At 37.7% G+C, this 23644-nt stretch overlaps 1 protein-coding gene across 2 annotated transcripts in view; it reads left to right on the top strand.

Moving 5' to 3' along the window:
- The window catches only part of MTDH (metadherin), a 34259-nt gene that overhangs the window by 7135 nt on the left and 3480 nt on the right, over positions 1–23644 (top strand). The window contains exons 3-12 of one of the 2 annotated variants that reach the window (XM_064706451.1): positions 3606–3687; positions 4099–4278; positions 5657–5725; positions 8217–8468; positions 11037–11123; positions 12921–13019; positions 15083–15207; positions 15763–15882; positions 19625–19744; positions 23432–23588. In XM_064706451.1, the coding sequence (XP_064562521.1) occupies positions 3606–3687; positions 4099–4278; positions 5657–5725; positions 8217–8468; positions 11037–11123; positions 12921–13019; positions 15083–15207; positions 15763–15882; positions 19625–19744; positions 23432–23588 (1291 nt within the window). The remainder of the gene's footprint in view (positions 1–3605; positions 3688–4098; positions 4279–5656; positions 5726–8216; positions 8469–11036; positions 11124–12920; positions 13020–15082; positions 15208–15762; positions 15883–19624; positions 19745–23431; positions 23589–23644) is intronic. The other variant, XM_064706453.1, reaches the window with a different exon arrangement.

The raw sequence follows: 23644 nt of genomic DNA, 5'->3' as shown, positions 1-23644 counted from the left end.
TGAGGACTAATCTTCTTTTTTTGTTATATATGCTGTTATTTATGGGCAACATGGATATGCTTGAGCCTTTGGTAATTTTTTTTGCTTGATTCTTTTACTAACATTGTGCATGAGGTTTTCCCACTGTCATTGTTTTCTGACTTATTTTCTTCAATAAAGCGCTTTTGTTGTAACTATACAGAGGAAAAATAGAAGGTTGTGTATAAACAGTCAGAAACACTTTGCTGTGAGGGTGGTGGTACCCTGGAACAGCTTGCCCAGAGAAGCTGTGGATGCCCCATCCCTGGAAGCGTTCAAGGCCAGGCTGGACAGGGCTTTGAGCAATCTGGTCTAGTGAAAGGTGTGCCTGCCTATGGCAGGGGTTGGAACTAGATGATCTTTAAGGTCCCTTCCAATCCAAGCTTTAATAAATACACTTGCTTACCCTCTTTTGTGGTTAGTATTTTGGCTAAAAGACTCTATCCTTTTAGTTTGCTATAGGACTTTAAATGTTTTTGCAATTTGCAAATTGATTGACTTTTCTGTGAAATAGGTTTGCCTTAAAGTTTCATGCTGTGTGGCTCTTCCTCTTCTCCATGTTTTGCATATCAGATTGACTTTGCTGAGGTTTTTTTTTCCCAAGAACATACCACAATTTGAACCTGAATGAACAACTCTATTTGCAGGTTTTCAAGTAGAGTAGGTGTTTAGATTCTAAACTCAACTTCACGTTAAAATTGCTAACACAGTGACATGAATTTTAAAATGTGAAGCTGAAACTGCAGCTCTAGGAAGTGAGTACCAATAAATGAATGAGGATGATTATTCAAATTGTGGTTTCATATCACTTTGGGGGATCCTGGGCAGAAAATGATTGGGTCAGGAGTAAATTGTTACCCTTCAATTAAAAGCATGCTTAAGAACTTCCTTTGAACTATGGTAACTGTACAGGCTTCTAATTATTTGGTAAGGCTTCTCAGGGCATCCATAACCTGTGTAACATTACAAACCTGCTGAGGTTGTAGGGGGTCCTGTGTGTCTTTGTGTACCATCTTTGGGATGGCTGGTGTAAGAGAATGGCTGTGATTGAAGTTGTATGTGCATGTGTGTTACATATATGAATGCATATAACATGGTCTGAAGGGCATGGTTGTTTTTTTGTGCTTCACTATATGTGTTCAGTGAAAATCACACATCCTTTGTGTTTCTGTATTTCTTGGCTGCTTCAGGGCTGTGAATTTCATGTGTGTTTTTCTGCTTTGTGGGAGGGGAAGCTTTGGGTAATGTCTGGACTCTGGCTGTTCACCAGGTTTATTATTCTGCAGTTAGTGACTTGCCACAGTACAGGGGTTTCTTTAGTGTTTAGTATAAGGGACTGTTCCCTAAGAAATTACTCTGGATGAGATTGTGGGAAGTTAAAATGTCATCATCCATTCTGTTTGCAAGCACATAACTGCTTTGTCTTGAATACTAGAAATGATTACTCAGCTAGGGATCAAGAAGAAAGGTTCATTTTTCTATTGTTCTTGCATGGGGCACAATGCATCCTAAAGACTTAAAAAAATTTGGCAGGCCTGCAGTATTCCTCATGTGCTCCTTGGCTGTTGGCAGAGCCAACACTGGCATCTTTGCGTGTTGCAGAAGGTGACACTCTGAATGCATAGATTTCTGCAGAATGACTGGCTGGCTTGCTCTGGCTTTAGCATCTCTTGCTGTTTCTTTCCATCAGTTTGGTACTGAGATAGCAACTGGTGCAGTACAAAGTTTAGCAGGTGATGGGTTGATTGGATAAAAAAGGATGGTTCTGGTTTTTCAGAACAGGGTAACACAGTTTAGGGAAGTAAACACGTTTTCAAGATTTGCATTCTTGATCCTTTTAAAAACAGTGTTTGTTAATCACAAACTTCTTTTTCAGCTGTTAAACTTCGATGTTTTCCTGAAAAGTATAACATTTGATGGCAATACTACCATAGGAGCTAGTTATTTAACGAAACTGAAGTCACAATTTGGAAGAGTAGTCATCTTGAACTGTTGTCAGGGAGCCTTCTGAAGTAATTTCAGGTGTTCTCTTAGTGCCAAAGGACAGTTGGGTAGTTATGGCTTTGTGGATAGAAACTTTAGGATCTCAAGTTCCAGTCTCAGTGTAGCTGCAAATGGTAGACAAAGGTACAAACTTATTCTGCTTGTAATCTTTCTCTATTTGAGCTTGAAGAGGCAATATATAACTAATTTTAATGCTAATTCTCACTTTCATTTTTAATTCTTTCATTAGAAGATGCCCTAGCAAATAGTTTGACTTGTTCATATTTTTAGAACCAATTCTCTTCAGGTTCCTTTTGAAACCAGCCCTTCTCTTTTGGGGGCTTTTCAGAAGTTAGTTAGCTGGTATGTGGGCAAAGGTAGTCTGCTGAGCAAATGAAAATTCAGCTTGGGTCCCCATGTACGTTAAACCATGAGCTAACTGTTCAAATTAGTTCCCAAATGTTATAGGTGTGGTGATGCAGCATTGATATAAGCAGTGAGTTTTTTATCATCTCTGCTGCACTAACAAGCTGTACTGCTCTCAGCACCTGTATTGAAGCTCCAGATTACTCTGGGGATGTGGTAACTCTAAGGCACATGAGCTGCATGCCATTGTGGGGCCCATAGCATATCTGCAGCAGATGTAGTAATAATTTAGGTGTTACCAATTCTGAATTCTAGAAAGATTGTTAGACACTTCTTGGACATTTAAGACTAGAAAACCAAATTGTGGCAACTCAGGTATACAGCTGGCAGTTACTAGTCTGACTCTGGCAGATGTATTCCAGAAGGATGTCCAGCATTCTTGAAATATTTCGGAGACAGTGAATAAGTGAATAGTTCCCCTTGTAACATTTGAGGGGAAAACCATATTTCTTTTTAAAGTCTTGTTGTTTTTCATTCCTGTTTATCTGGTAGTTCTTATACCTTTCTTCACTAGGTTGAAAAGCTTTTCAGTACTGTATCTTCCTTCTAAGGTAGTCAGGTCAATTTGCTCCAAGGCTTTCTGCAATATGTTTTCTCCCAATATCTTGGGGTTTTTTTCCTCAATACTGTATTTTCAACACTCTATATTGCTACCTGTTGCACTGAAACTATTTGCAGAAGCAGTCATGTCTGTTCCTATTTGTTTAGCCTAGTTCTTACATCCAAGAAGCCATGACTGGTGAAACCTTGAGGAAAAAAGAGTTTGGAATGTATGAGCTCTAATCACAGCTTGTGTTTTGAAGTAATTTACAAGCTGGATTTTTTTTTACCTTTTTTTTTAAAAGAGTTGCTGGCATTGTTTATTTCTTCATGTGTAACTTTATATTTCTGCACAAAACCAATTTTGACAGAGTGGCATCTGCCTGCTAAACAGCTCATTACTCCTCTGTGACTATGATGCTGCCAGCATAGCTTCTTCTACCTGGCTTTGTACTCTGCAGCATAAGTAATGTTCCCCCCACCTGCCAATTCTGTGCTGCATAAGTCTTTCACAGAGAGTTGTTCTGGAGAATTTCTTTTAAATTTATTCCTGTATTTTAGGAGGAGAGTGAGTTCTGAATCACTATACCAAGTGATCAGTAAGTAATCATTAAGAAAATATTTTCTTTTTATTCTAGTCAAAGAAAAAAAAGAAATCAAAGGGAGATTCCAAAACAGTTCAGGATACATCTCGTCTGGATGGAAAGGAAGTTGATGAAGGTACTGAACACAAACTTAACACCAAGTGCAAACATTATGGCTTAAATGCTGTTTAAGATTTACTCGTTTAAGATTTAAGAAACACAAGAAACTCATAACTCCATAGTCACATATTATATATGGAAATATGATCTTTGAAACAACAGTATTTAGTAACTTCAACTGATTTTTTAAAAATAATTTATAAAAACTGAGAAACTATGGATAGTAAGGTGTTCATGTTATTCATGTTTTACTCTGTGAAGCCAAGTATTATCGTAGAAAAACTTGCCTTTAATCATTTGTGTTTTCAATCTAAGGTTGAAGCTGACTGGTTAAAATGCCCTTAGACTTCTGTTTGATATGATGCAAGCTAAAAATCTTTTCTTCCTCTCTGGCTTAGTGATTTTTTTCATTTGGGTGATGTTTTAGGAGCCTGGGAAACAAAAATCAGTAACAGAGAAAAGCGCCAGCAGCGTAAACGAGACAAGGTGCTGACCGACAGTGGCTCAGGAGAATCAAATCTCCAGGGCGTAGAAAACACAGTTACTGTATCCATTGAGCAGCTGATGCCTACACCATCACTTCCAGTTGGTCTCAGAAAAAATAAAGGTATGATGCTTGGTAGATCTGTGAATGTGTCCTAGAAAGATAATTTTACTTGAATGCTTAAATAGTGACTCTGTTTTGGATGTATGTTAGGTATATTTGGAGGTGAAACTCTTGAGGAAATTATTTCAAGCTGTGTAAAAGTACTTTCTCATTGTGCATAACTCCCCCTTTTCTAGCCATATTTTCAGGGAAACCCAAGAGTGCTTTGGAGCAAGTGGCTGAGGCACCGGCCTCCATCCGCGCTGGTGCGCTGTTGGTTGCTGCACAGCTGCACAGGCCTGTCCCTGTTCCTTCACTTGTGCTCTGTGACTCTGCCCTTTGTTTTCAGAAACTTCAAAGGCATCCTCAGCACTGCTGCAGGAAGCACCAACTCCTTAACTTTTTGAGTGCTTCCTTGTGGGAAGGTTATGCCTCTGAAGTTCTCCTAAAATATCATTCACTGCTTAACATGTAGGTATTTTTTTCCAACATAGATTTAGAGGCATCATGTACTAAAGCTGTTCATAATAGGTAAGGCACATGTGGCTGAGATTTACTAGTCAATTACTGTAGCTGAAGATCCAGTAGATACAGCTGCTGCTGTTACAGAAGCAAAAGATTTTGTGGGCACAGGAATTCCTACTTGGGTAAAACTGAGAAATAGGTGCTTTAATTAAAGGAAAATTGGTGTTCTAGCAAAGCGACAAGAAGACTGAGCTGAACAATTGTCTGGTACCTTGAAACAGTTCATTGAAATTGGTATGCCTCACCCTCCTGTCCTTGTTTCATTGACACTCATTTGCACCTTGACTGAGTGCATCATTGTTGCCCCGAGGACTAGATCAGTTGTTTCCTGTTGTCTTTTTTTTCCCTCAGTTCGCACAGAGTTTCAAGAAATGGTGGTTCCAACTGTCTTGATGCACTGTTACTAACTGTAACTACTGTAACCTCTCATACTTTTTTTGTATCTTGTGTATCACCATGTACAAGACAAATCCAAAAAGAATTTAGCTGTATCTAGTGTTTTTATGGTGAGGTAGATGTTAGAAAGAGTTACAGGTCTGAAATACTTAGAGCCACTCTTTGCTTGTAAATAACAACCTGTGTTTTAGATTTATGCTCTTTGTTCATTGGGAAAGTAGTTTAAGTTCTTTGAAATCTGTAGTTATTTGGTATATAGGTCCCAAGTCACTTTGAGAGCATTCTGTATGCAGCATAAACACAAATAATAAAAAATAGAGCATTTTAATTTTATCCTTAAGTTTTCTGGAAGTTACTGAATTTACTGTAAGGTACTAATATATTATTTTCTTAAAATATTAGTAATGGATTGTTAGAAGATTTTTACAGGTGTTGTTTTTTAAAAAAGCTTAATCTACCTTTGTTTGCTCTTAATCAGGTGATTCGCTTTTGAATGCACAGATTAACAGTTCTAAACCTGCAAAGGGGGAGTCATCAATTCCACAAGGTAAAAAGTTTCTATAATTGGTCATCCTAAGTAACTAGAGGAGTATTTTACAGAAGTGAAAACAGCAACTGTCAGTGCAGAGTTTTGAGTTACTGACCTGGAACTTTACTGTACATCTGGCTCTTTTGGCTATGCAAATATTATACTCTTAAGTTCCAGTTATTTCTTAAGAAGTTGAAAACAGTCTCTGTTACATGTAGAAATACAATTCAGTATTTTGAATTTTCAGGTAGATTACCTGTTATAAAAATCTTTATGTGCAGAACAGTAACATTTATTTTTAAGCTCTGCTGAAAAATTCTTTATGCTAGCTTTTCAGACTTACTCACGTATTTGTGTTAATGAATTGTTTTGTCAAAGAAACCCTGCTATAGATAACTGCAGAGAGCTCACAAGTCCTGATTATTGTTTACACTTGTTTCAGGTTGAATATACAAGTTACTCAGTTCTTTACATTCTCCTTTGAGATGCATAAATACATAAGTTTTGAAAGTTCTTACTTATAAATACATGTTTATAAAAAGAATATACTTGACATATGTCATACACAAAACTTAAAATATTTGACTAGTAAATCTTAACAGTTTTCTAATAACAGATACTGCTATAATAATACTTGCAGTGAATTAGTTTGACCTAATGAAATCAAGATGGTTGTTACTTACATATAGCCAACATTAGCTGTGTTGCTGTAATCAAAAATAACTAGTATAAATAAGCAAATCAAAAAATGAATTAATAAAAGCGCACAGATCCAGAAAGTGAATTCCTTTCTGCTTGTTTTTGAGAGCTTTTACTTCACACACAAATGTCCTATACCATGGCTGAGAAGGAGGGTGCTGTATTCTTCAGAGATGCCTAATGGGAGCACAGGAGAAAATAACCGAGTTTCAGTAAGGGGAAGGTCACGAGGAAAAAAGCTTTTCATGAGATAGTTCAAAGCATCTCTGGACAATCAGCCTTTATGGTTTCCAGAACTTCACTAATGTAGTATAATTTTGAAGTTACCTCTGCATTGAACAAAAGGTGGGACTAGGTGACTTTGAGAGATCCTTTTCAATCTTTGGTTTTCTGTGATTCAGTGAGAACTGGCTGGTCATTTAGAAGTTGAAGTTTTTGACAAGAGAGAAGTATAATAAAGAGGAAAAAAAAGAGTGAAACAGAGAATAATCAAGCTCCTTCTTCAGAACCTCAGCTGCCTTTTTGCAAAGTTGCAGAAAAGTTTTTCTAGCAACTGCAGTTTGGTTTCTGTCTCTTCAGTATTCTTTTGTTGCCTTTCCCTAAGACTTCATATGATACTAGGAGGACATTGACTGACAGGAGCAGTGCTGGTGCTGTAGACAAAGGGCAGTGGTTTTTATACAGCAATGGTGACCTTACAGATGTCTGTGTTTGGAATTGATTTGTCTGAGAAAATCTAGGCATATCTCACCTAATTCATTCTATGTCAGGGAGGCCAGCTTGAATTGGGCATGTTGATGCTGCCTCAGTTACAAGTTCATTTGACAGATAAAATGTTTGGTCTGTATTTTTTATTGGCATATGATACTGACTTGTGCATAAGGGTTTGGCTTACTGTTTAAGTGTTACACTTGTAATATGCAAATATTTCTTAAATGCTTGTGGAAGAGCAGTTTTTCTGGTTTTTCCACTGCATATATAAAAAGAGAAAGGGGATTTGATATACAAAGCACTTTGAGAAAGGTTTGTGATATATAGGAAGGGAGGCTGGATGCACTAGCCCTTATATTTTATAGGGACATAAATGTAAAAATCTTCTATTATGATCTTTGTCTCAGTGTACTGCTGACTTGTCAAAGAATACATTAAACTTGCAGTGGCTAGTAATTTCTCATGAGGGTAACATGTAACAGATTCTTGCAGTGTTGTGGTCTTTTACCTTAGTGAAACATAAAATATGTTCCAAATTGAGTGTAACTCTGATTTCTGTCTCTCACTGTGAGGGACTCTATGATCAGTATGATATCTATGCACTTGGTAAATCCTGTGTAGTGTTTAGGAAGTATTTTCTAGTACTTGGTAATTTTGTCTACATCCTGCTTGGAGAACTGCTGCACGCAGTTATGAAACAGGAAATACTCTCCATTTAGTGTGTGGGTTTTTTCCACAAGTCATCCCCATACTGTCTAAGAGAAATTAGCTGACAGTTTTGAAAGTACCCTCCCCACTCTTTTTCTAATCTAGAGACACCACCAGTTCACCAACACTGGGTTCAAGCCCTATAAAGAAAGGGATAAGGAAAGAGAGCAGTTGGTCCTGTTTCTTTCCTCCCTCTTCAAGTTGGTAGACAGATGGTGCATATCATCTGAACTGGAAAATCAGCTGAGACAGAGCAGCAGCCCTGTCTGTATCACACTGGTGTAGCAAAGCTGCCATTCATTCGGGGTTTTTTATTAAGTGAATGTGCAAATATGTGATATTTTAATTCTCCATCCAGTTAAATAATCCTTTTGTTATTGTTGTATTTAAGTTTCTCCAGGATTGAGTGAAAGCCATACAGTAAATGGAGGAAGCTGGAATGAGAAGCCTGTAAAAATCTCCTCACAGATTGGCGTAGGGGAGGAGAAATGGACATCTGTTCCTTCAACTGCAGCTGGGAAGAGGAAGACTGAGACATTGGCATGGGGCCAAGACACTGGAGATGCTAATGGAAATGGAAAGGATTGGGGAGTAAGCCTGGTGGGCAGGCCCTGGAAAGAGCGTTCTTTGTTCACTCCTATTGGTAAGCTATTTCCAAGAACTTGCTTCACGTAAGCAATTTTACTTAAATGTATTTTTTAGTAGTCTCTGAAATATTTTTATGTTTATATATTAAAAAATCTTGACATGGTCTAGTGAAATATTAACAGAACAATTTCTGTTTACTGCAAGTGCTGATGGCTTAAACTGTGTACAGTTAAACTGGGTTTTTTGAGTTTATCCGACATAAAATTATTTCTGTGAAGGAACGCAATGTTGTATATCACTTTCATAAAGTTCTGGAGATTATTACTAAGCCATTGTAAGGCTATTCTGTTGATCCAACATGATGAAATCAATTGTGTATCATTTTGGCAGGTGTTTTTTTTTAGGCCCCAGGCGTAAACATTGTTTAACTCTTGTGACACTTAGTGTGACACTGTTTTTCTCATTAGAAACTGGTTTTTTTAGTGCTCAGTACAGTTTTCTGCCGTTTTTCTTGTGCTGTCCGTAGTAATAATGGAGAAGAGATTTCTTGATTTCTCTCTGGGCAACAGTCATCAAGTTATTAGTAAATGCTGTAACATGGCCCTCCCCACTGTTCAGTCTAAGTATCCTCATCTCTTCTGGAAAGCAGTGTTACTTCAGACTTGTGCAGTCTTAACCCCAGCCAGCAGGCAAGCCCCATCCAGCTGATTGCTCACTGTCTCACCAGCAGGGGAGACATCAGGAGGAGAAAAGCTGGAAAACTCCAGGAGTTTCCTGATATAAGGACAGTTTAATAGGGAAAGCAAAACCTGTTCATGCAAACAAAGCAAGAATATAATTCTCTACTTCCCATGGGCTGGTGGGTGTTCAGCTGTCTTCAGGAGAGCAGCACTTCATCGCATCTAACAGTGACTTGTGGAGACAAACACCATAACTCCAAATGTCCTTCCTTTTCTTCTTTTTCCCCACTTTCTATACTGAGCATGGTGCCACATGGTAGGGAATATTCCTTTGGCCAGTCGGGGTCACTTGTCCGGGCTGTGTCTCTTTCAGCTTCTTGTTGGGAAGACAAACTCCAGCCACCTTGCTGCCAGCGATACAAGAAGTGGAAAGTGCCTTGACTCTGTGTGAGCACTGCTCAGCAACAACCCTGTATTACCAACCCTGTTTTCAGCACAAATCCAAAACACAGCCCTACCCCAGCCATAATCTGCAGAAGTCTAGACCTTCTTTTATTTCTATGGCAGATTTTGAAATGAAGTTCCTGAGGCTAGATCTGATACACTCTTGGAAGCTTTACCATTGCCAAGTAGAAGTGAAGTGCTTTTTTCATGTTCTGGCTAGATGTGTTCTGCTGTGTATTCTAGTAAGGCAGTTCATAGTGACTGACCAACGTTTTGTTGGTTTCGTTACTGAGGATAAATCATATCTACCAAGCTGATTTGCTTTTGGTAAAATGAATAATTTTGTGGGTGAAGGAGAGCTGTGAAAGGCTTTCATGATGGCTTGACTAATGCTTTCAACACTGTCTCTCACAGTGTTGTTGCATCCAAACTAGGACAGGTGTAAAACTGATCAGGCCCAAGGTAATGGTCAGTAAGTCCTGCTCTCTCGAGGCTGGACAAGGGGGATGTCACAGGGCTGTGCTTAGAACTGTCCTGTTTATCATCTTTATAAGTGACCTGGAGGAGGCAACCATATCATTCACATCCAGTTTCCAGATTGTATCCAACTTCAATGTGGGGGCAGGAATCAGTTGAAACAGTCCAGGTCAGGGATCCCATCTGGAAGGACCTGAACCTGATGGGAGTGATGGGCCAAGGAACTCGAGGAAGTTCAGTGAGGACAAACATCAAGTGCTGAATCTGGTTGGAAGCAACCCTGACTGGATATTGACTGCCTGGATTGCAGCTTTGTGGGTAAGGGGTCTTGGTGGGCCCCAAGGTGGATGTGAGCCAGCTGTGGATCCTGGTAGCAAAGGACACAAACAGTATGCTGGGATGCATTAACACAGGAGTCAGTAAATTGGGGGTTAGTGGCTGTGTATTTTTTGGACAACATCTGGAATACCTGTCTGGTTTTTAGCCCATTCTTCCCTAGTTAAGTAAATGTAATTCTAAATAAAAGCCACTAGTAGTTTTTACTGGCTATTTCTGCTTATTTTCTGCCTTGCATATATAACAGTCTAGTATGTCTTCATTTTTAAGCAGTATCTCCTATTCATCAAAAATTGTTCTGAATTTTTTTTCCCTTCTTAACATATATATAATATACTCCAAGCTGTTCTCCATCTACGTGTACTTTTCAAAATTTAGTGATTGCAGTAATGGGAGGAATAATAGTGTGGAGCTCAAAAAACAATTGACTTCTCTTTTGTGAGAAGCTTATCTATAGAAAAAGCTGTAAAGGGAAGATGGTCTTGGAAAGCTTGACAATTGTTTCAAGCTGTGTGTTCATCAAGCCACAACTCTATCAGCACTAATTAATGTCCTCAGTTATGTGAAATGTCATCATGGCTGGACTAACCAGTGTTTTTCTGATCCAATTCTTAATTAAATAGCTACATTTTCAACATTGCCAGCAGTGTGTGATGCTCTTTTTTTTTTTCTCCCTTTCCCCACAGCTGCTTGGAATGTGGATGCAAGGATTAATACCTCTGAACAGAATTCTACTTCTTTCTCCTCATTTGGATTAACTCCTGGAGTTTCTGGTATGTGTGCCTTTCAAAAGATTTTTCCAGTCTCTTCCACTCCACTAGGTGGAATAGAGTTTGCCAAGTGATACTAATATGCATTTTCTGTTTTTTCTTTGAAAATTGTACTGCAAAGGGGTCCAAGACACTTAATAAGCTATTTTCTTATGCTAAAATTATGCAGTAATATAACTGTATTAAATTGATAATCAAAAGCTAGATCAATCACAGAATATTAGTAAGAAGGTTGGAACTAGAGGGGGTTGGAAAGAGGTGATCTTTGTATGTTCTAACCCAAATGATTTTATGATTCTGTGATTTCTTATTTAGCCGCCTTGGTTGTGTGTTAAGTCTAAATAATGGGCATAAGAGGTTTCTCAGCCTTGCAATATCTCAAGTTAGCGATCTGAAGATTTATTTCTGGGAAAGCCCATATACCCCAGTCCTGTGAGGGAGTTTGTTATTTGATTATTGAGTTTTTCCCCACCAAGGAACTAAGTCATTACTTTGAAAATATGTTCCATAGGCAGGATTTGAAGTCTTGAGTCTTTCTCTGTATGACAAATGGAAATGCTGAAGCTCTGGGGTTTTCTTTTTTGAAGGGCTGTGTGCTATAGAGTACAAACCTGTCTTCATAATAAATCTTGTGTGTTAAACAACTAACAGAAGTCCTACAATGATTTATTTTGCAATAAAGGGATCATATGTCAGGTTTTTGCTCTTGCTTGCTTACACCATGAGCTTGGCATGGCACTTTCCTTTTCGGAGGTAGCTGGCCAAGTGCTTATGCACTTAGGCTACATTTGCTTCTATTGCAGTGTCCAGGCTTTTAACTGCTGAACTTAGGCTCAGTGTCCAGCATCTTAATTGTACAGAGAGTTTTAATTAAAAAAAAAAAAATCCCAAACAGCCACCTGGAACCAAGTTCAGTTTCTAAGGTAAAACTTATTACAGTTTATTAAATAAACTAGGATATTAGGATGACACACTGAGCTAAGATTCAGCTGCAATACCACCATTTCAACTTCAAGAGAAATAGTTTTCTTTGGTGCACCTTAGCCAACAATGTTCTAATGCAAAGTGACCACAAAAGAAATGAGAACATGTCCATATTTCTGTCACCTGAGGTATCTTTTGCAGAGGTGTATGTAAAATAGAGACCCACATTCTATTCAAACTGAATTTCAGAAGTTTCATCATACAGTAAAATATTAATTTATTTAATTCTTACAAATAGTTTTTGTTGTTTTACTTCTTTGTGAAATTTTGTTTGTTTGTTTTTCTGAAAATAGTTATGTTAGATATGTGACACCTTCTGTTATCATGACTGGTATTGGCCTTACTGTTGTTTGTCCTGCTGCTTTTATATTCTTTAAACCTTTGCTTTAAATGAGAAGTGGATTCTTAGTAATGTATAATTTGTTTGATCTGCAATGTAATTAATGAGGTTTCTTTCTAGTGATATTTTAAGCTTTTAACTGTAAGAGATCTTGTTGATACAGGGTAACAGTTTTATTACCCATAAAATTTCTTGGTGTTTTTCAGATTGAGGAGACTGCTTTTACTCACTCTTCTTATCTCTTTTTGAGTTCTTCTCATGGCTTTATTTTGTCTTCCTTCTTCAGCTTCCTTGTTTTCTGAATATACCTTATGCACAAGACCCTACTAGTTCTCCTGTCTTCTGCAGTCCTTAAAGTCTGACATTTTTCTTTGAGCCTTTTGTCTTCCTTTCCTACTTTGATTGGACTTCCTCCCCCAAGAAAACTTCAGGAAGCTTGCTAACTTACAAGTACAATTTTATTTATTCCCTTTCAGGTTCCAACAGTGAATCAGTTTCTCAGGCTGGTACTTCTGATTTTCAGTGGGATTTAAGTCATGCTCAACCCCCTGTTGATGACGAATGGTCTGGGTTAAGTATGTTCCTCTAAAATGTTCATTAAAAAAGTGTTAATTACTGTTAAAGTGTAGTTATTTATATTAGCTACTCAGATTAGACAGTGGTGGGTATCTGAGGAAAAACCTGAAATACTTGAATTCTGTAAGCTAATAGACAGTTTGAAGGAATTAAAAATAAGTATTTTAATAAATTCTGATAGAAAATGGTAAATTTTTAGGAAAAATACTTGGATATTCAAACTCAGAAGTGAGAGAGCTCATGCATTTTAAGGTAGAAAAATCTTTGTAATGAAAGACTTGCTGCAAGTGATGAGAAAAATTTTCTGCAAGTCTGCAAAATATGTTTTTAGTAGATAGAATTTGTGTCAGTTTGTTTTTACATGTTTGTACCTTACTGGAAAGTTAAGGCAACATCAGACTCTTTTATTTAGTCTTACTTGCTTTCTCATTTAGCAAACATTAGGAAGTTCTTACATATATGGGAAGCATATACAGGACAGAAATAACTGAAATTACTTGAGAGTTGTAGAACAGTGGTTGTTTACTCCCCACTTTCTCCTCCCTGTTTATGAAAAAGCATAGTGCATCTCATTAGGCGTTGACCTGAAGAATTGTTCCAGAAGTTGACAGAAGCAGCCTTGCATGTTACCTTCTCCCTAAGAACAACTTAGTGCAGTTAAATAACTGGAAAAGTGGAATAGATTGATGCAGTCCTTGACTGCACCACTGTTGGCATGATTGCTCTGTTACCATATAATTTTGAAACTTACCTTTTGTGCTTTACCTAGTTTAAGGATAAGGAAAGCACATTTCAGTTAATCCTTTGAAAGTAATCAGTTTTATGTTTTATCAAAAGCATAATTGATTCACATATCTGAGCATAGAATGTTTATGGCTCAAGCTTCTGTTAATAAAATTTTCTCATAGTTGTCAGCTAAGAGTACACTAGCAGAAGTGGGCAAATGCAAGTTTAGGCCAAAGTGATACACAGATACACCCTGCTGCTTTATCAGGATAAGAAAACTAACTGTACATACAAATACTACTAGTTTTTATTATTACTAACAATGGTTTTTTTTTTTTCTTAAGCAACTACTGAGAGGGCAGTAGGTAAACTGAAAAGTATTGAGTAATATTTTTCAAATCAGTAAATTTTAGCATCTGAAGTAGGTGTCATTAAGATAATATTTTTATTAGGAAAGTTTCTAACTATTCTAAATGTTCTAACTAATCTTAAGATCTCAATGTGTTTTTGGCTTCATAATGTTTGCCAAAAAAATTAATTGGATTTATTACTGCTTTTTATTTTGACTTTATTTTCATTGTTTAAATTGAATGCCATAGTTGGCAGACCAAATCTGGCTGTTCTTCAGTTTGGTATAGACTGAGGGGAAGAAATATTTGTAATGTTAATATAAATGTGAAATGAAAATGCAGTCTTTCACAAAGTGTTCTGTTTCACAATTGGCTTGCTGCAACTTTCTACTAAACAGACAGTCTAAGGCTTAGTTCTTCCCTTCTGATGTTTTTAGTTTTTATGCAACTGACCCTTTAATCCTATCATTCCATTATAAATTAATAATAACAAAATAGAGTATGGACTTAAGAGTCTTAGGGAAAAAAAGACTATTAAAAATGGCAAAGTTACAAGATGACTTGAATCAGTAAGATTTAGTTTCAGATCTATCACTTGTAAAGGAATCTTACTAAGGCAAGATTAATCAGTGTTACAGTTCATCCTGATTTTTTCACTAGCTAGAAAGAAAATGCAGAGAACAGCTTAAGATAGATAACAATTCTTAAATTTGTTCCTCTTCAAATAGTTTAGAAAAATGTCTTGAAGCAACTGCGTCTAGCTAGCTGCTGCTGTGATTAGGCTCTGTAAAATCACTGTCATACTCATTACTTTAAAAAGTCCTCCACTTATCAATAAAGTCTTTACCATTTTTTCAGAAAGACAGAGAATTACTATTTATATCTTGACATCAAGAAGTGGATATATGTGTAGGGGGTTTTTAAATTGGAAATGAGCACCTGTAGAGTAAGGCAATATTCCTGAAAAAACCTTTTCATCTTTGTAGATGGACTTTCTTCAGCTGATCCAAGCTCTGATTGGAATGCACCAGCAGAAGAGTGGGGAAACTGGGTAGATGAAGAAAAAGTTGCTTCTGTTCCTCAGCGTGAAGAGAGATCTGATACTCAGAAGGTAAAAGGTGGTATTTTCTCCTTAGCTCCAGGACTTTGACCTTACCACTGCCATTTCTTAAAGTAACTAAAAGGGTAATGCTAAAGGTAATCTCTCATCACAGTTACACTGATAAGAGTAGCACGACTGTGTTTGCTCTGTACACAGAGAAGGAAAACACTGAATGTCATTGAGAAGAGAAAAATCAGTTAGCTCCAACTTAAACCTTTCTGTCTTGCCATAATTACAAGGACTACATTATCAGTATAGAGTGGGGGGGTTTAGATCTGTTTTTATAAATATTTCTTGACAATATTTAATTCTCAGCATGAAAAACAGCATTTCCATGCCACTATTTCCTAGTGGTCTGCTGCCTTTTCCATTCCCAGCTCCTCTACCTGTATTACCAGATAGCATGTAAAAATGTGGTCTTTCTAGAATGCACTAAATAGATAACACTGTGCTTATTTCCACTTGTTATGTATATTCCTTATAGCTATTGATTTATGCTTAGTCTATACAAGGTATATTTCATTGTCATTTTAAATGCTAAATACCTTCTGTTCCCGTATGAAGATTTCAGATAATGATAGAGAAAAAGCAGAGTCAATTCTTCAGAGTTCTACAAGTGGCAAATCCAAGAAAAAGAAGAAGAAAAAGAAGAAGCAGGGTGAAGACGCTAACTCTCCTGCACAGGTAAAATCTTAATGATTTAAAAGGCAATTGCAAGGAATTAATTCACAAAATTGCCTTATCTTTGGCTATCAGCATCTTGAACAAAAATGATTTTTGGGAAATTAATTTCTTTATGGGATTGGATTGTCTACAATTGTTTCTCAAGAGTTAAAGCAATTCTTATTTTACTAGTATTTCCTTAATTTGTTGTATTCACAAGTTGAACGTGGGATAATTTGTAGTTTTGCTGAATTTATGAAAAGCACTAAGTGCATGGGAAATATTTATCCTGAATTACTTATTTTCTGTCAAATCTGGATTCTGTACTGTAGGGATGTTTCCAGGTAGAATTGTCTTCTGCATGGGAAGCCTTTTCCTCATGTCCTTTGAAAGACAGCTGCTTTGGTGAATATAGCTAGTTAGGAGAATAAAAGAAATGGAAGTTTTCTCTTAAGCTGTCTTCCAGTACAATTGTGTGAGAATAGAATGGTTTTCTGAAGTACTGCTTTAATTTGATTTATGAGAAATGGTAAGTGCCAATGTTTCAAGCTCAGTTGGTGGAGCTACTGTGTGAGTCAGATTTCAGTGAGAGAAAGAATATTTTCCGACTAAGGATGGTTGGAGTTTCCTGTGTTTCTTAAATAGCTTTTGAAGAATTGCATTGAAACAGATTTGTAAAGATAGGAAAAGCAGATTGCACTTCACATGGCAATTGAATCATGTTTGAATAGATGAAGCAAGTACTTTCCTAGAGGGAGAAAGCTTTTAATAGCTAATGATCAGAATGCATCCTGCTTGTGTTTATTGTGACAGCCATTCATAGTTTACATTCTTTACAGTTACAGAATGACCAATGTTCAGTGGAATCTGACTAGATTAGACAGAATTAGAGAGGGAAAGCAAAAACTTCAGTCATACTTGCTTTGGGATTAGCTTTTATGGTTATCACATGGTCAGTTTATTAAAGTTGTAAAACATTAAATTCCTGTTACAAGGAAATTTTATTTTCAAGTTGTCTGTGTGGAGGTGGAGCTTGTGTTGATTTCCCTTGTTTCTTTTGAGGTAAATTCAGTCTGGGAGCACTAGGGCTGCAGCTTTTTTTTTAATTGAAATTTGCTCTGGACTCTGCTATGGCTCTTGTCATGGTTTGAGCCTGGCACAGAGCCAGTGCCCCCATGAAAATGCCCTCACCCTGGTGTCTGCTGTGAGATGTGACCAGGAATAAGCAAAACAGGCTCCAACTTAAACATAAAGAACACTTTATTACCTAAACTACAGGAAAATAGGGAAAAACTATAAGGAAAAGAAAAAAAAAATTGAAAACCTTACAAAAAACCACTTTCCTCCTCCCCACTACCTGACTTTCCCAATCCGATACATTCTCCCAAATCACCAACTGCCCAGCCTGGCACCACACTTTAGTATACTCAAACTTCAGTTCATGAAGAGGAGAGGAGTCCTTCTTGTTCCATAGGCTTCCCCTGGAAACACACTGAAACCTCGTGTGCTTCCCTGTCACTTCGGCACCGCCCGGAAAAAAGTCCTTTTGCCGCTTGTGACATCTTCCTTCCATGCCCAGTGCTCTCACCACCGTGCATGGCCAGAGCTGCTTTTAGGGTTGTCTTTCAAGGATGCCTTGTCTCACTCCAAAAAGGCACAGTCTCTGCTTTGGGACATCTGTCCCCCCCATATTTTTCCAACCCCCTGGGGCCGGGGGGTCCTCACGATGAACCCTCCTGGTTCTGAGCCACTGCTTCCCCCTAAGTGCAGTCTCTGTGTCACAGGAACAATTGAGTCCATGGCCACAAGAAAAGTCTAGCCAAAAAGCCACTCCAAATCATCTCTCCCCATTCAATCATCTCCACGTTCTTCGGGCCAGGTCCTTGTCTCATCTCATCTCTCATCTCCCTTCTTATTCAGCTTCGAGGAGGATTAGCATTTTTGCAAGGCCCCAATCATGAAAGAAAGGGGTTAAAACTTTCAGTCTCTGTCTGTCCCGGAGCTGCAGCACTCCCACACGCTGCCACACGCTGCCGCTAGCCGCTCCGGCCGGGCACTCTTCCCCCCCCCCTTCTCTCCTGGGCCAGCTGCTATCACATTCGGTGTCGCCGGCTCTCTCTCTCCCTCCTGGGGGGGGGGGGGGGGGGGGGGGAGGATGGCTGCAAGAGGGCTGACTCCCTGGGATCTTCCACCCTTCCATCCTCGAGGGCCTCCTCACCTCCCATCTCTGTCCAGGCCCAGGGCCTACCACGTGGCTGCCCCTCCCCCGCCCAGCAGCAGCGGCTGGACAGGGGAGGGTGATCTGACTTCTTCGCCTCGACGTCCCAAGAGAGCCTGCCAGGGGCAGAGCTCTGCTTTTTAACCCCTGTGTATTCTCGGAGGTGTGTCCAAACCCCACTGGCTACACCAGGTGTCAGTATCAAACTCCGAACATCCATTGGTTTGACCACAGCATCCCAGAATTCCCACTCCTTCCTGGTCAAACCACCACAGCTCTAAGTATAAGTCAAGATTAATAAGTTGTGGTTAACAGGTGTTTGTGAGTGTCCTACATGAAACTTAAGATCAGTGAGGGCATTCTGAATTTCTTCCCATTGCTTGTGAGCTGTCTTTTAAATTATATGTGTCGAGTCCTACTTTCTATATTAACATAATCAGATTTGTTACTCAACTCATTGTTCTCCAACCAGTCCAATTTTGTTACTTTTTCTTTCAGTCCATCGGTCTATGAAGTCATCATTTTACAGATAACTTATCTGTATTAAATTTTTATGTAGAATTGGGAGTTTTGCTTGATAGGAGCAGATTGAACTGCTCACAGAAGTTATAACAGTTTAGTAATTTAACTTGTCAGCCCTACTTCAAACTCATTTAAAATTTGTGTACTTATCCTCTAAAAATGGAACATGTTCATTTAAACATCTTCATCTCTCTCATTGATTATACTTTAATGTTCACACTCATTTCTTGACTTCAGTGTTTGTTAAGGCAGTAGAAGCCAGCTGAAGAGCTTGGAGTAAGCCAATATGTGTTCCTTACTGTCAGGAGCCAAACTTAGGCTGTGGCTGCATTTTCATAAGGAAATCAGTGAAGGAACAGTGTTTGCAGTTAACTCAGAGACCTCTTCACAACCACAGGATTCTTCCAGTGCCACTAACGAGTGTAACTACTCTAATTCCACATTAAAAATGAAAACTTTCCACTTTAGATTGTTTAAGGAGTAAAGGTTGAGGCTCTTGGGTACTTTGGATATATTTCCAACTTCTGTACTGAGGGTTACTTTACAAGCGTTATGGTAAACTAAACTGGGTTGCAAAAATATTAAAGCATAGTAAGGATAGAAAGCTATACAGCTTGCATTTAAAACTTGTAACAAAGCATAGAACCAAGAGCAGTCAAGTGTCATTGTAATACTTTTGCTAAGTGTGTAGAGTAAATTCATTTTAATTTCACATTCTTATAATTTAACAGGAGTGTGAAGTGCGGTTCATTCTGAGATTGGGATTTTTGTTAGTATGCATGAAGCATTCTGCTTTCTGGGGTTTATTGGATTCTATGGGTATTTCTTTATTATGTTATTCTATACATTTTGAGTGTTAGCATAGGCTAGTGTGAGCCCATTACTTCAATTATTCTTTTTGATGGATTTTCTGAGTTATAGAAGCTGATTATGGCAACAAAACTCATTGACAGGGGAGAAGAGTCAGAACTTGACTGCAAACACAGGCTCTTCTTTTTTCCCCTCCCACTCCCCTTTTTGTAGGATGCTGAAGAACTGGATAGAGAAGCTGGAGAGCAATTTCAGGCGGATACCTCAAAAGTTCAAGCACAGCAGGAAAGAGCTTTTTCTTTGAAGACCATAAGTACTAGTGAACCAGCTAAGGTAGGGATGCAAAATTTGATTTATGTTACAATTTGATTTGGAAGTGCTCAAGTCATTTGACAAATTCATTTGTGTAGATAAGGTCACAGTTGAATTTTAGGGAGAGGTCAGCTATGAGTTTTAAAAAGTATGTCTACTCTGTAAAGCAGTATCTTCCCAATCAGTAGTGACTTTCTTTACTGGCAAGTTACTTTCTTGTTTGAATATTCAAGCAATGGTTAAAAACTTGGAAATGTAGAAACCTATGAACTAAGAGATCTGAGCACCAGACTAGTGGCATATTCTACTGTTATGTTGCAACAGAATGAAGTGTTACTAACTTATATATTCTGATTTAAATGCAATCTAAAATTGATTTTTTGATAGCTCTACTGAGCTTAATGGCTGAGTAAGAAAAGGTTTCATTTGAACCAATTCACAAACTGTTTGCTTCAGCTCACAGTTAAAACATATTCTAGACAATACAAGTTCTCTTTCCTCTTTCTCCAAACAGCAGCTTTCTTAGGTACTGCTACCCAATAAAGCGTCTCATTCTAGGAAGGTGTAAAATATTTAATATTTCTAGTGGCTTTGATTTTTGTTTTTAATTTCTATAAAGAGTGAACGACACTAGTGACGCAGCAGTTTGGTACCAGAGAGTATATATCAGAATACTGAGATTTAATTTTTAATTGCTAAGCATTAGTTTCATAAAAATGAGTTCTTAAGAGTCAAATGAAAACATCAGAATGAAAACTTTTACAAGGGACTGCAAGTCACCAAATAAAAAGCACATTCAGATGTACTTAAGGCTTATCCAAGTAGAGCTTTACTACAGTTATTTAGTACAACTGCTTAGTTTAGATCAGTTCAGCCTTTAGTCGAGGTTGGCAACAGCTGCCTATTCTATCCTGACTGGTGTATTCTTTGGTGTTGGGGATGGTTTCTTTTGAAGCTGTATTTGAAAAGACATCTGCCTGTGTATGCAAACTCCTGGAAGTGTGAGGTTTTGTTTTATTTTAGAGGCTTAATTGAAAATGTGTAGACAGAAAACTTAGATTGCGACATCAGGGTGGCATAATAGTGCATCCTGGAAGACTGTAGATTCTGTTGTTCAGAAATCTAAATTGATTTGGAAAATATCTGCAGTTATTTTTTTTTCTCACAAGCTGTCAGTACTGCCAAAATACAAGCGCAGTTTCAGTAGATTTTGCTAAGTGCTTTACTGTTTAAAATCACACCCAGCTTCCTAGGTGATTTGATGGCATCAGGATCTCATGGAGACCTACACTACACCCTTTTTGAGAGGCTTGAGAGCTTCTGTTACTCTTGAACCTTAAATTCAATCTGTTAATGTATGTGTCTGTGCATAGCTGTGTAAGCAGTAACTGTGAAACAAGACATGTCCTGTATTAAAATTAGTGTGGGGGCAAAGGACAAACAAAATTATTACTAATATTCTCTGAAACTAGAGTTGATAAAGGAAAACATGTGAATTGTTGTCTCTGACAGTGCAGATGATCTGTCAGTCTATATCAAGTCTCCTTGATAAAGGAGATTGGCTATCAGATTTAGCTTCGTTGTAATTTCACACATGCGAAGATGCCTTCCAATACTGTTGGCTTGGCTGTTGTAAAAAGTTGTAGAAACTGTGAGTGATGTGTGGAACAGATGACTTAAGTTTCCAAGGTAAGGTAGTTTAGCCTTAAGCAATGCTCCAAAACATGAGAATGAAATATAGGGTACAAACCAGTTGTTATTCAGTGTATCCACATAAACATCAGAAACAGCTGAATGTTAAACCTTGTGTTTCACATCACAGTATCTGGTGATGGTATTTCCCCCATGCTGTACATAGGGCTGCATTGAAACCTTTTGCATTTTATCAGCAGGCACAAGCTTTAAATGAAGAGAGATACTTGGAAAGAGAAGTAACAGTTTGACAAGTCACTACTTCATTATTGAATCATAGAATTATGCACTTAACTATATTATCTAATAGGCTTTATTTGTTGTTTAAGGCTTCCTTTCTGAATTAGCAGAGAGCATATCTTGCAAAGAGTAGTATCCATTTTTTAATGTCTTCATCACTACCCAATTTCCTGTATTCAAAACATGGACAGAACTATTTGGAAAAATTTCCAGATAGTGCTCTATGTATTTGTATCATTACATTTGCAGTGATACTTCATGCTGTAACACTCAAGCTGCAACATGTTTCTTAGTCAACCTGAGGCAGCTGAGCTATTAAAATCCTAATTGAGTTGATTTACCTGCTGGTCAAGTATGACTGTCCTAACAAAACTGTCATGCCAAACCTGAATTGTTTACCTTGCACTAGAAGCTTTATGTCCTCCTTTTGTTTTAGAAATCACAGTTTGTTAAGTTCATTTTTCACAGTTTGTTAAGTTAGCAACTGATGGTTGCTAACTATTAGACAACATTAGAATTGGCTAAGCTTGAAATTCCTGTAGGCTGGGAGTTCATTTTATCAGCATGGTCAATCTATAAAAAGATTTGAGATTACTAATTTTTCAGTAGATTGAGAGAAATGCTGCAATTATAGATATTAAAAAACTTGTTTCAGTTGATCTGTAAGAGCACAGCAAACTATTCATGCAAGGTCAGAGAACTGCTATCCTTTAAATTAATGTATTGGGTTTTTTTCAACTAAAGCTGTTTAATTTCTTGCTTAGTATGATACGATTAAAAATAAATTAATATTTTATTGCTCTTGAATGTTCTGACTGAATTTTTGAGATGGTTACATTATAGTGATGGAAGCAGTAAAAACAGTGACCATGGTGTAGGATCTGTACATCTGCATCCAGGGATGTAAACTTCAGTATTTTGTTTTCATAGTTCCAGGTCTCAGCTGTTGTGATACAACTACAGCTATGGTTTCTTAATAACACCTTAATGTTTGGGGTTTGTTGCTTGGTGAGATGCTGTGTTCTAATACATTCTTTATTGAAGCTTTCTGTCATTGGTAACTTGGTGTGAGATCTTAGATTTTTTTATATTTTGACTTTCCAGTTGGAATGTCAAAATGGTTTTTTTTCTGTTTTGCTATAATTTTAATTGCAATAAGTACTACGCACTAGGGTACAGTTACATTTTGTCTCCATAGTGGAAACCTTCAAAATCAACTAGATAATTGAAAAATACCACAAGTACCTTTTACTTGGCAGTTATTTCTGCAGTAAGTTCCACTGAAATACTTGCTGACTGCTTTTGCCAATATTTGTTATTCTGTAAGCATATACAGAGTGTTTTGAGCAGTTTATAGGAATGACTGGAGGTGTGATTTGTTTTGGATTTGAGTTATCTTTGGTCCTATTTTACTTGCCTGTTTACCTTGCAACCAAATGCATATCTGTCACTGTTTCACATCTCTGTTGAATATTCTAGAATTCTTTTAGGGTCTTGGTGATTTATAGATTGGTCTCCCTTTCTTTATATGTGCTGTCTTTTAAGAATTAGTGTTGTTGATCTTTGTTTGTATGCGATTAAAAATGTTGGCACTAGATGGCAGTCATAGTATTACAGCCTCAATTGAAAATTTTTCAGGATTTTAATATTGGCTTAATTTTTCAATGCCATCTTCTCAGCAGCTGCTAAGTATACTGCCAGAATAACACCATTTAAGAGTGTTTGCTTTTGCATTACTTAAACTTTTGGAAACTTTTATTTATGTTTCTCAAATAGTCTGAGGAGGCTCCTTCGCTTGCTGTTTCTACTGAGCCATCTGTAATTGTATCAGAGGGCAATTCTGACAAGATCGCTTCCCAAGTGCCACAGATGCTGCAAGAGACAGATGTTTCTAGTCCCAATATTAAGCAAAACAGTGTGCCTCCTCCACAGAGTAAGTATCTCTCAGTGCAGTTTATTTGTGTGAAGTTAGAATGTGCTTTTTCCCCT

This window comes from Zonotrichia leucophrys, chromosome 2 (assembly GCF_028769735.1).
Source record: "Zonotrichia leucophrys gambelii isolate GWCS_2022_RI chromosome 2, RI_Zleu_2.0, whole genome shotgun sequence".
Lineage (NCBI taxonomy): Eukaryota > Metazoa > Chordata > Aves > Passeriformes > Passerellidae > Zonotrichia > Zonotrichia leucophrys.
This window is presented reverse-complemented; position numbering and strand designations above follow the sequence as displayed.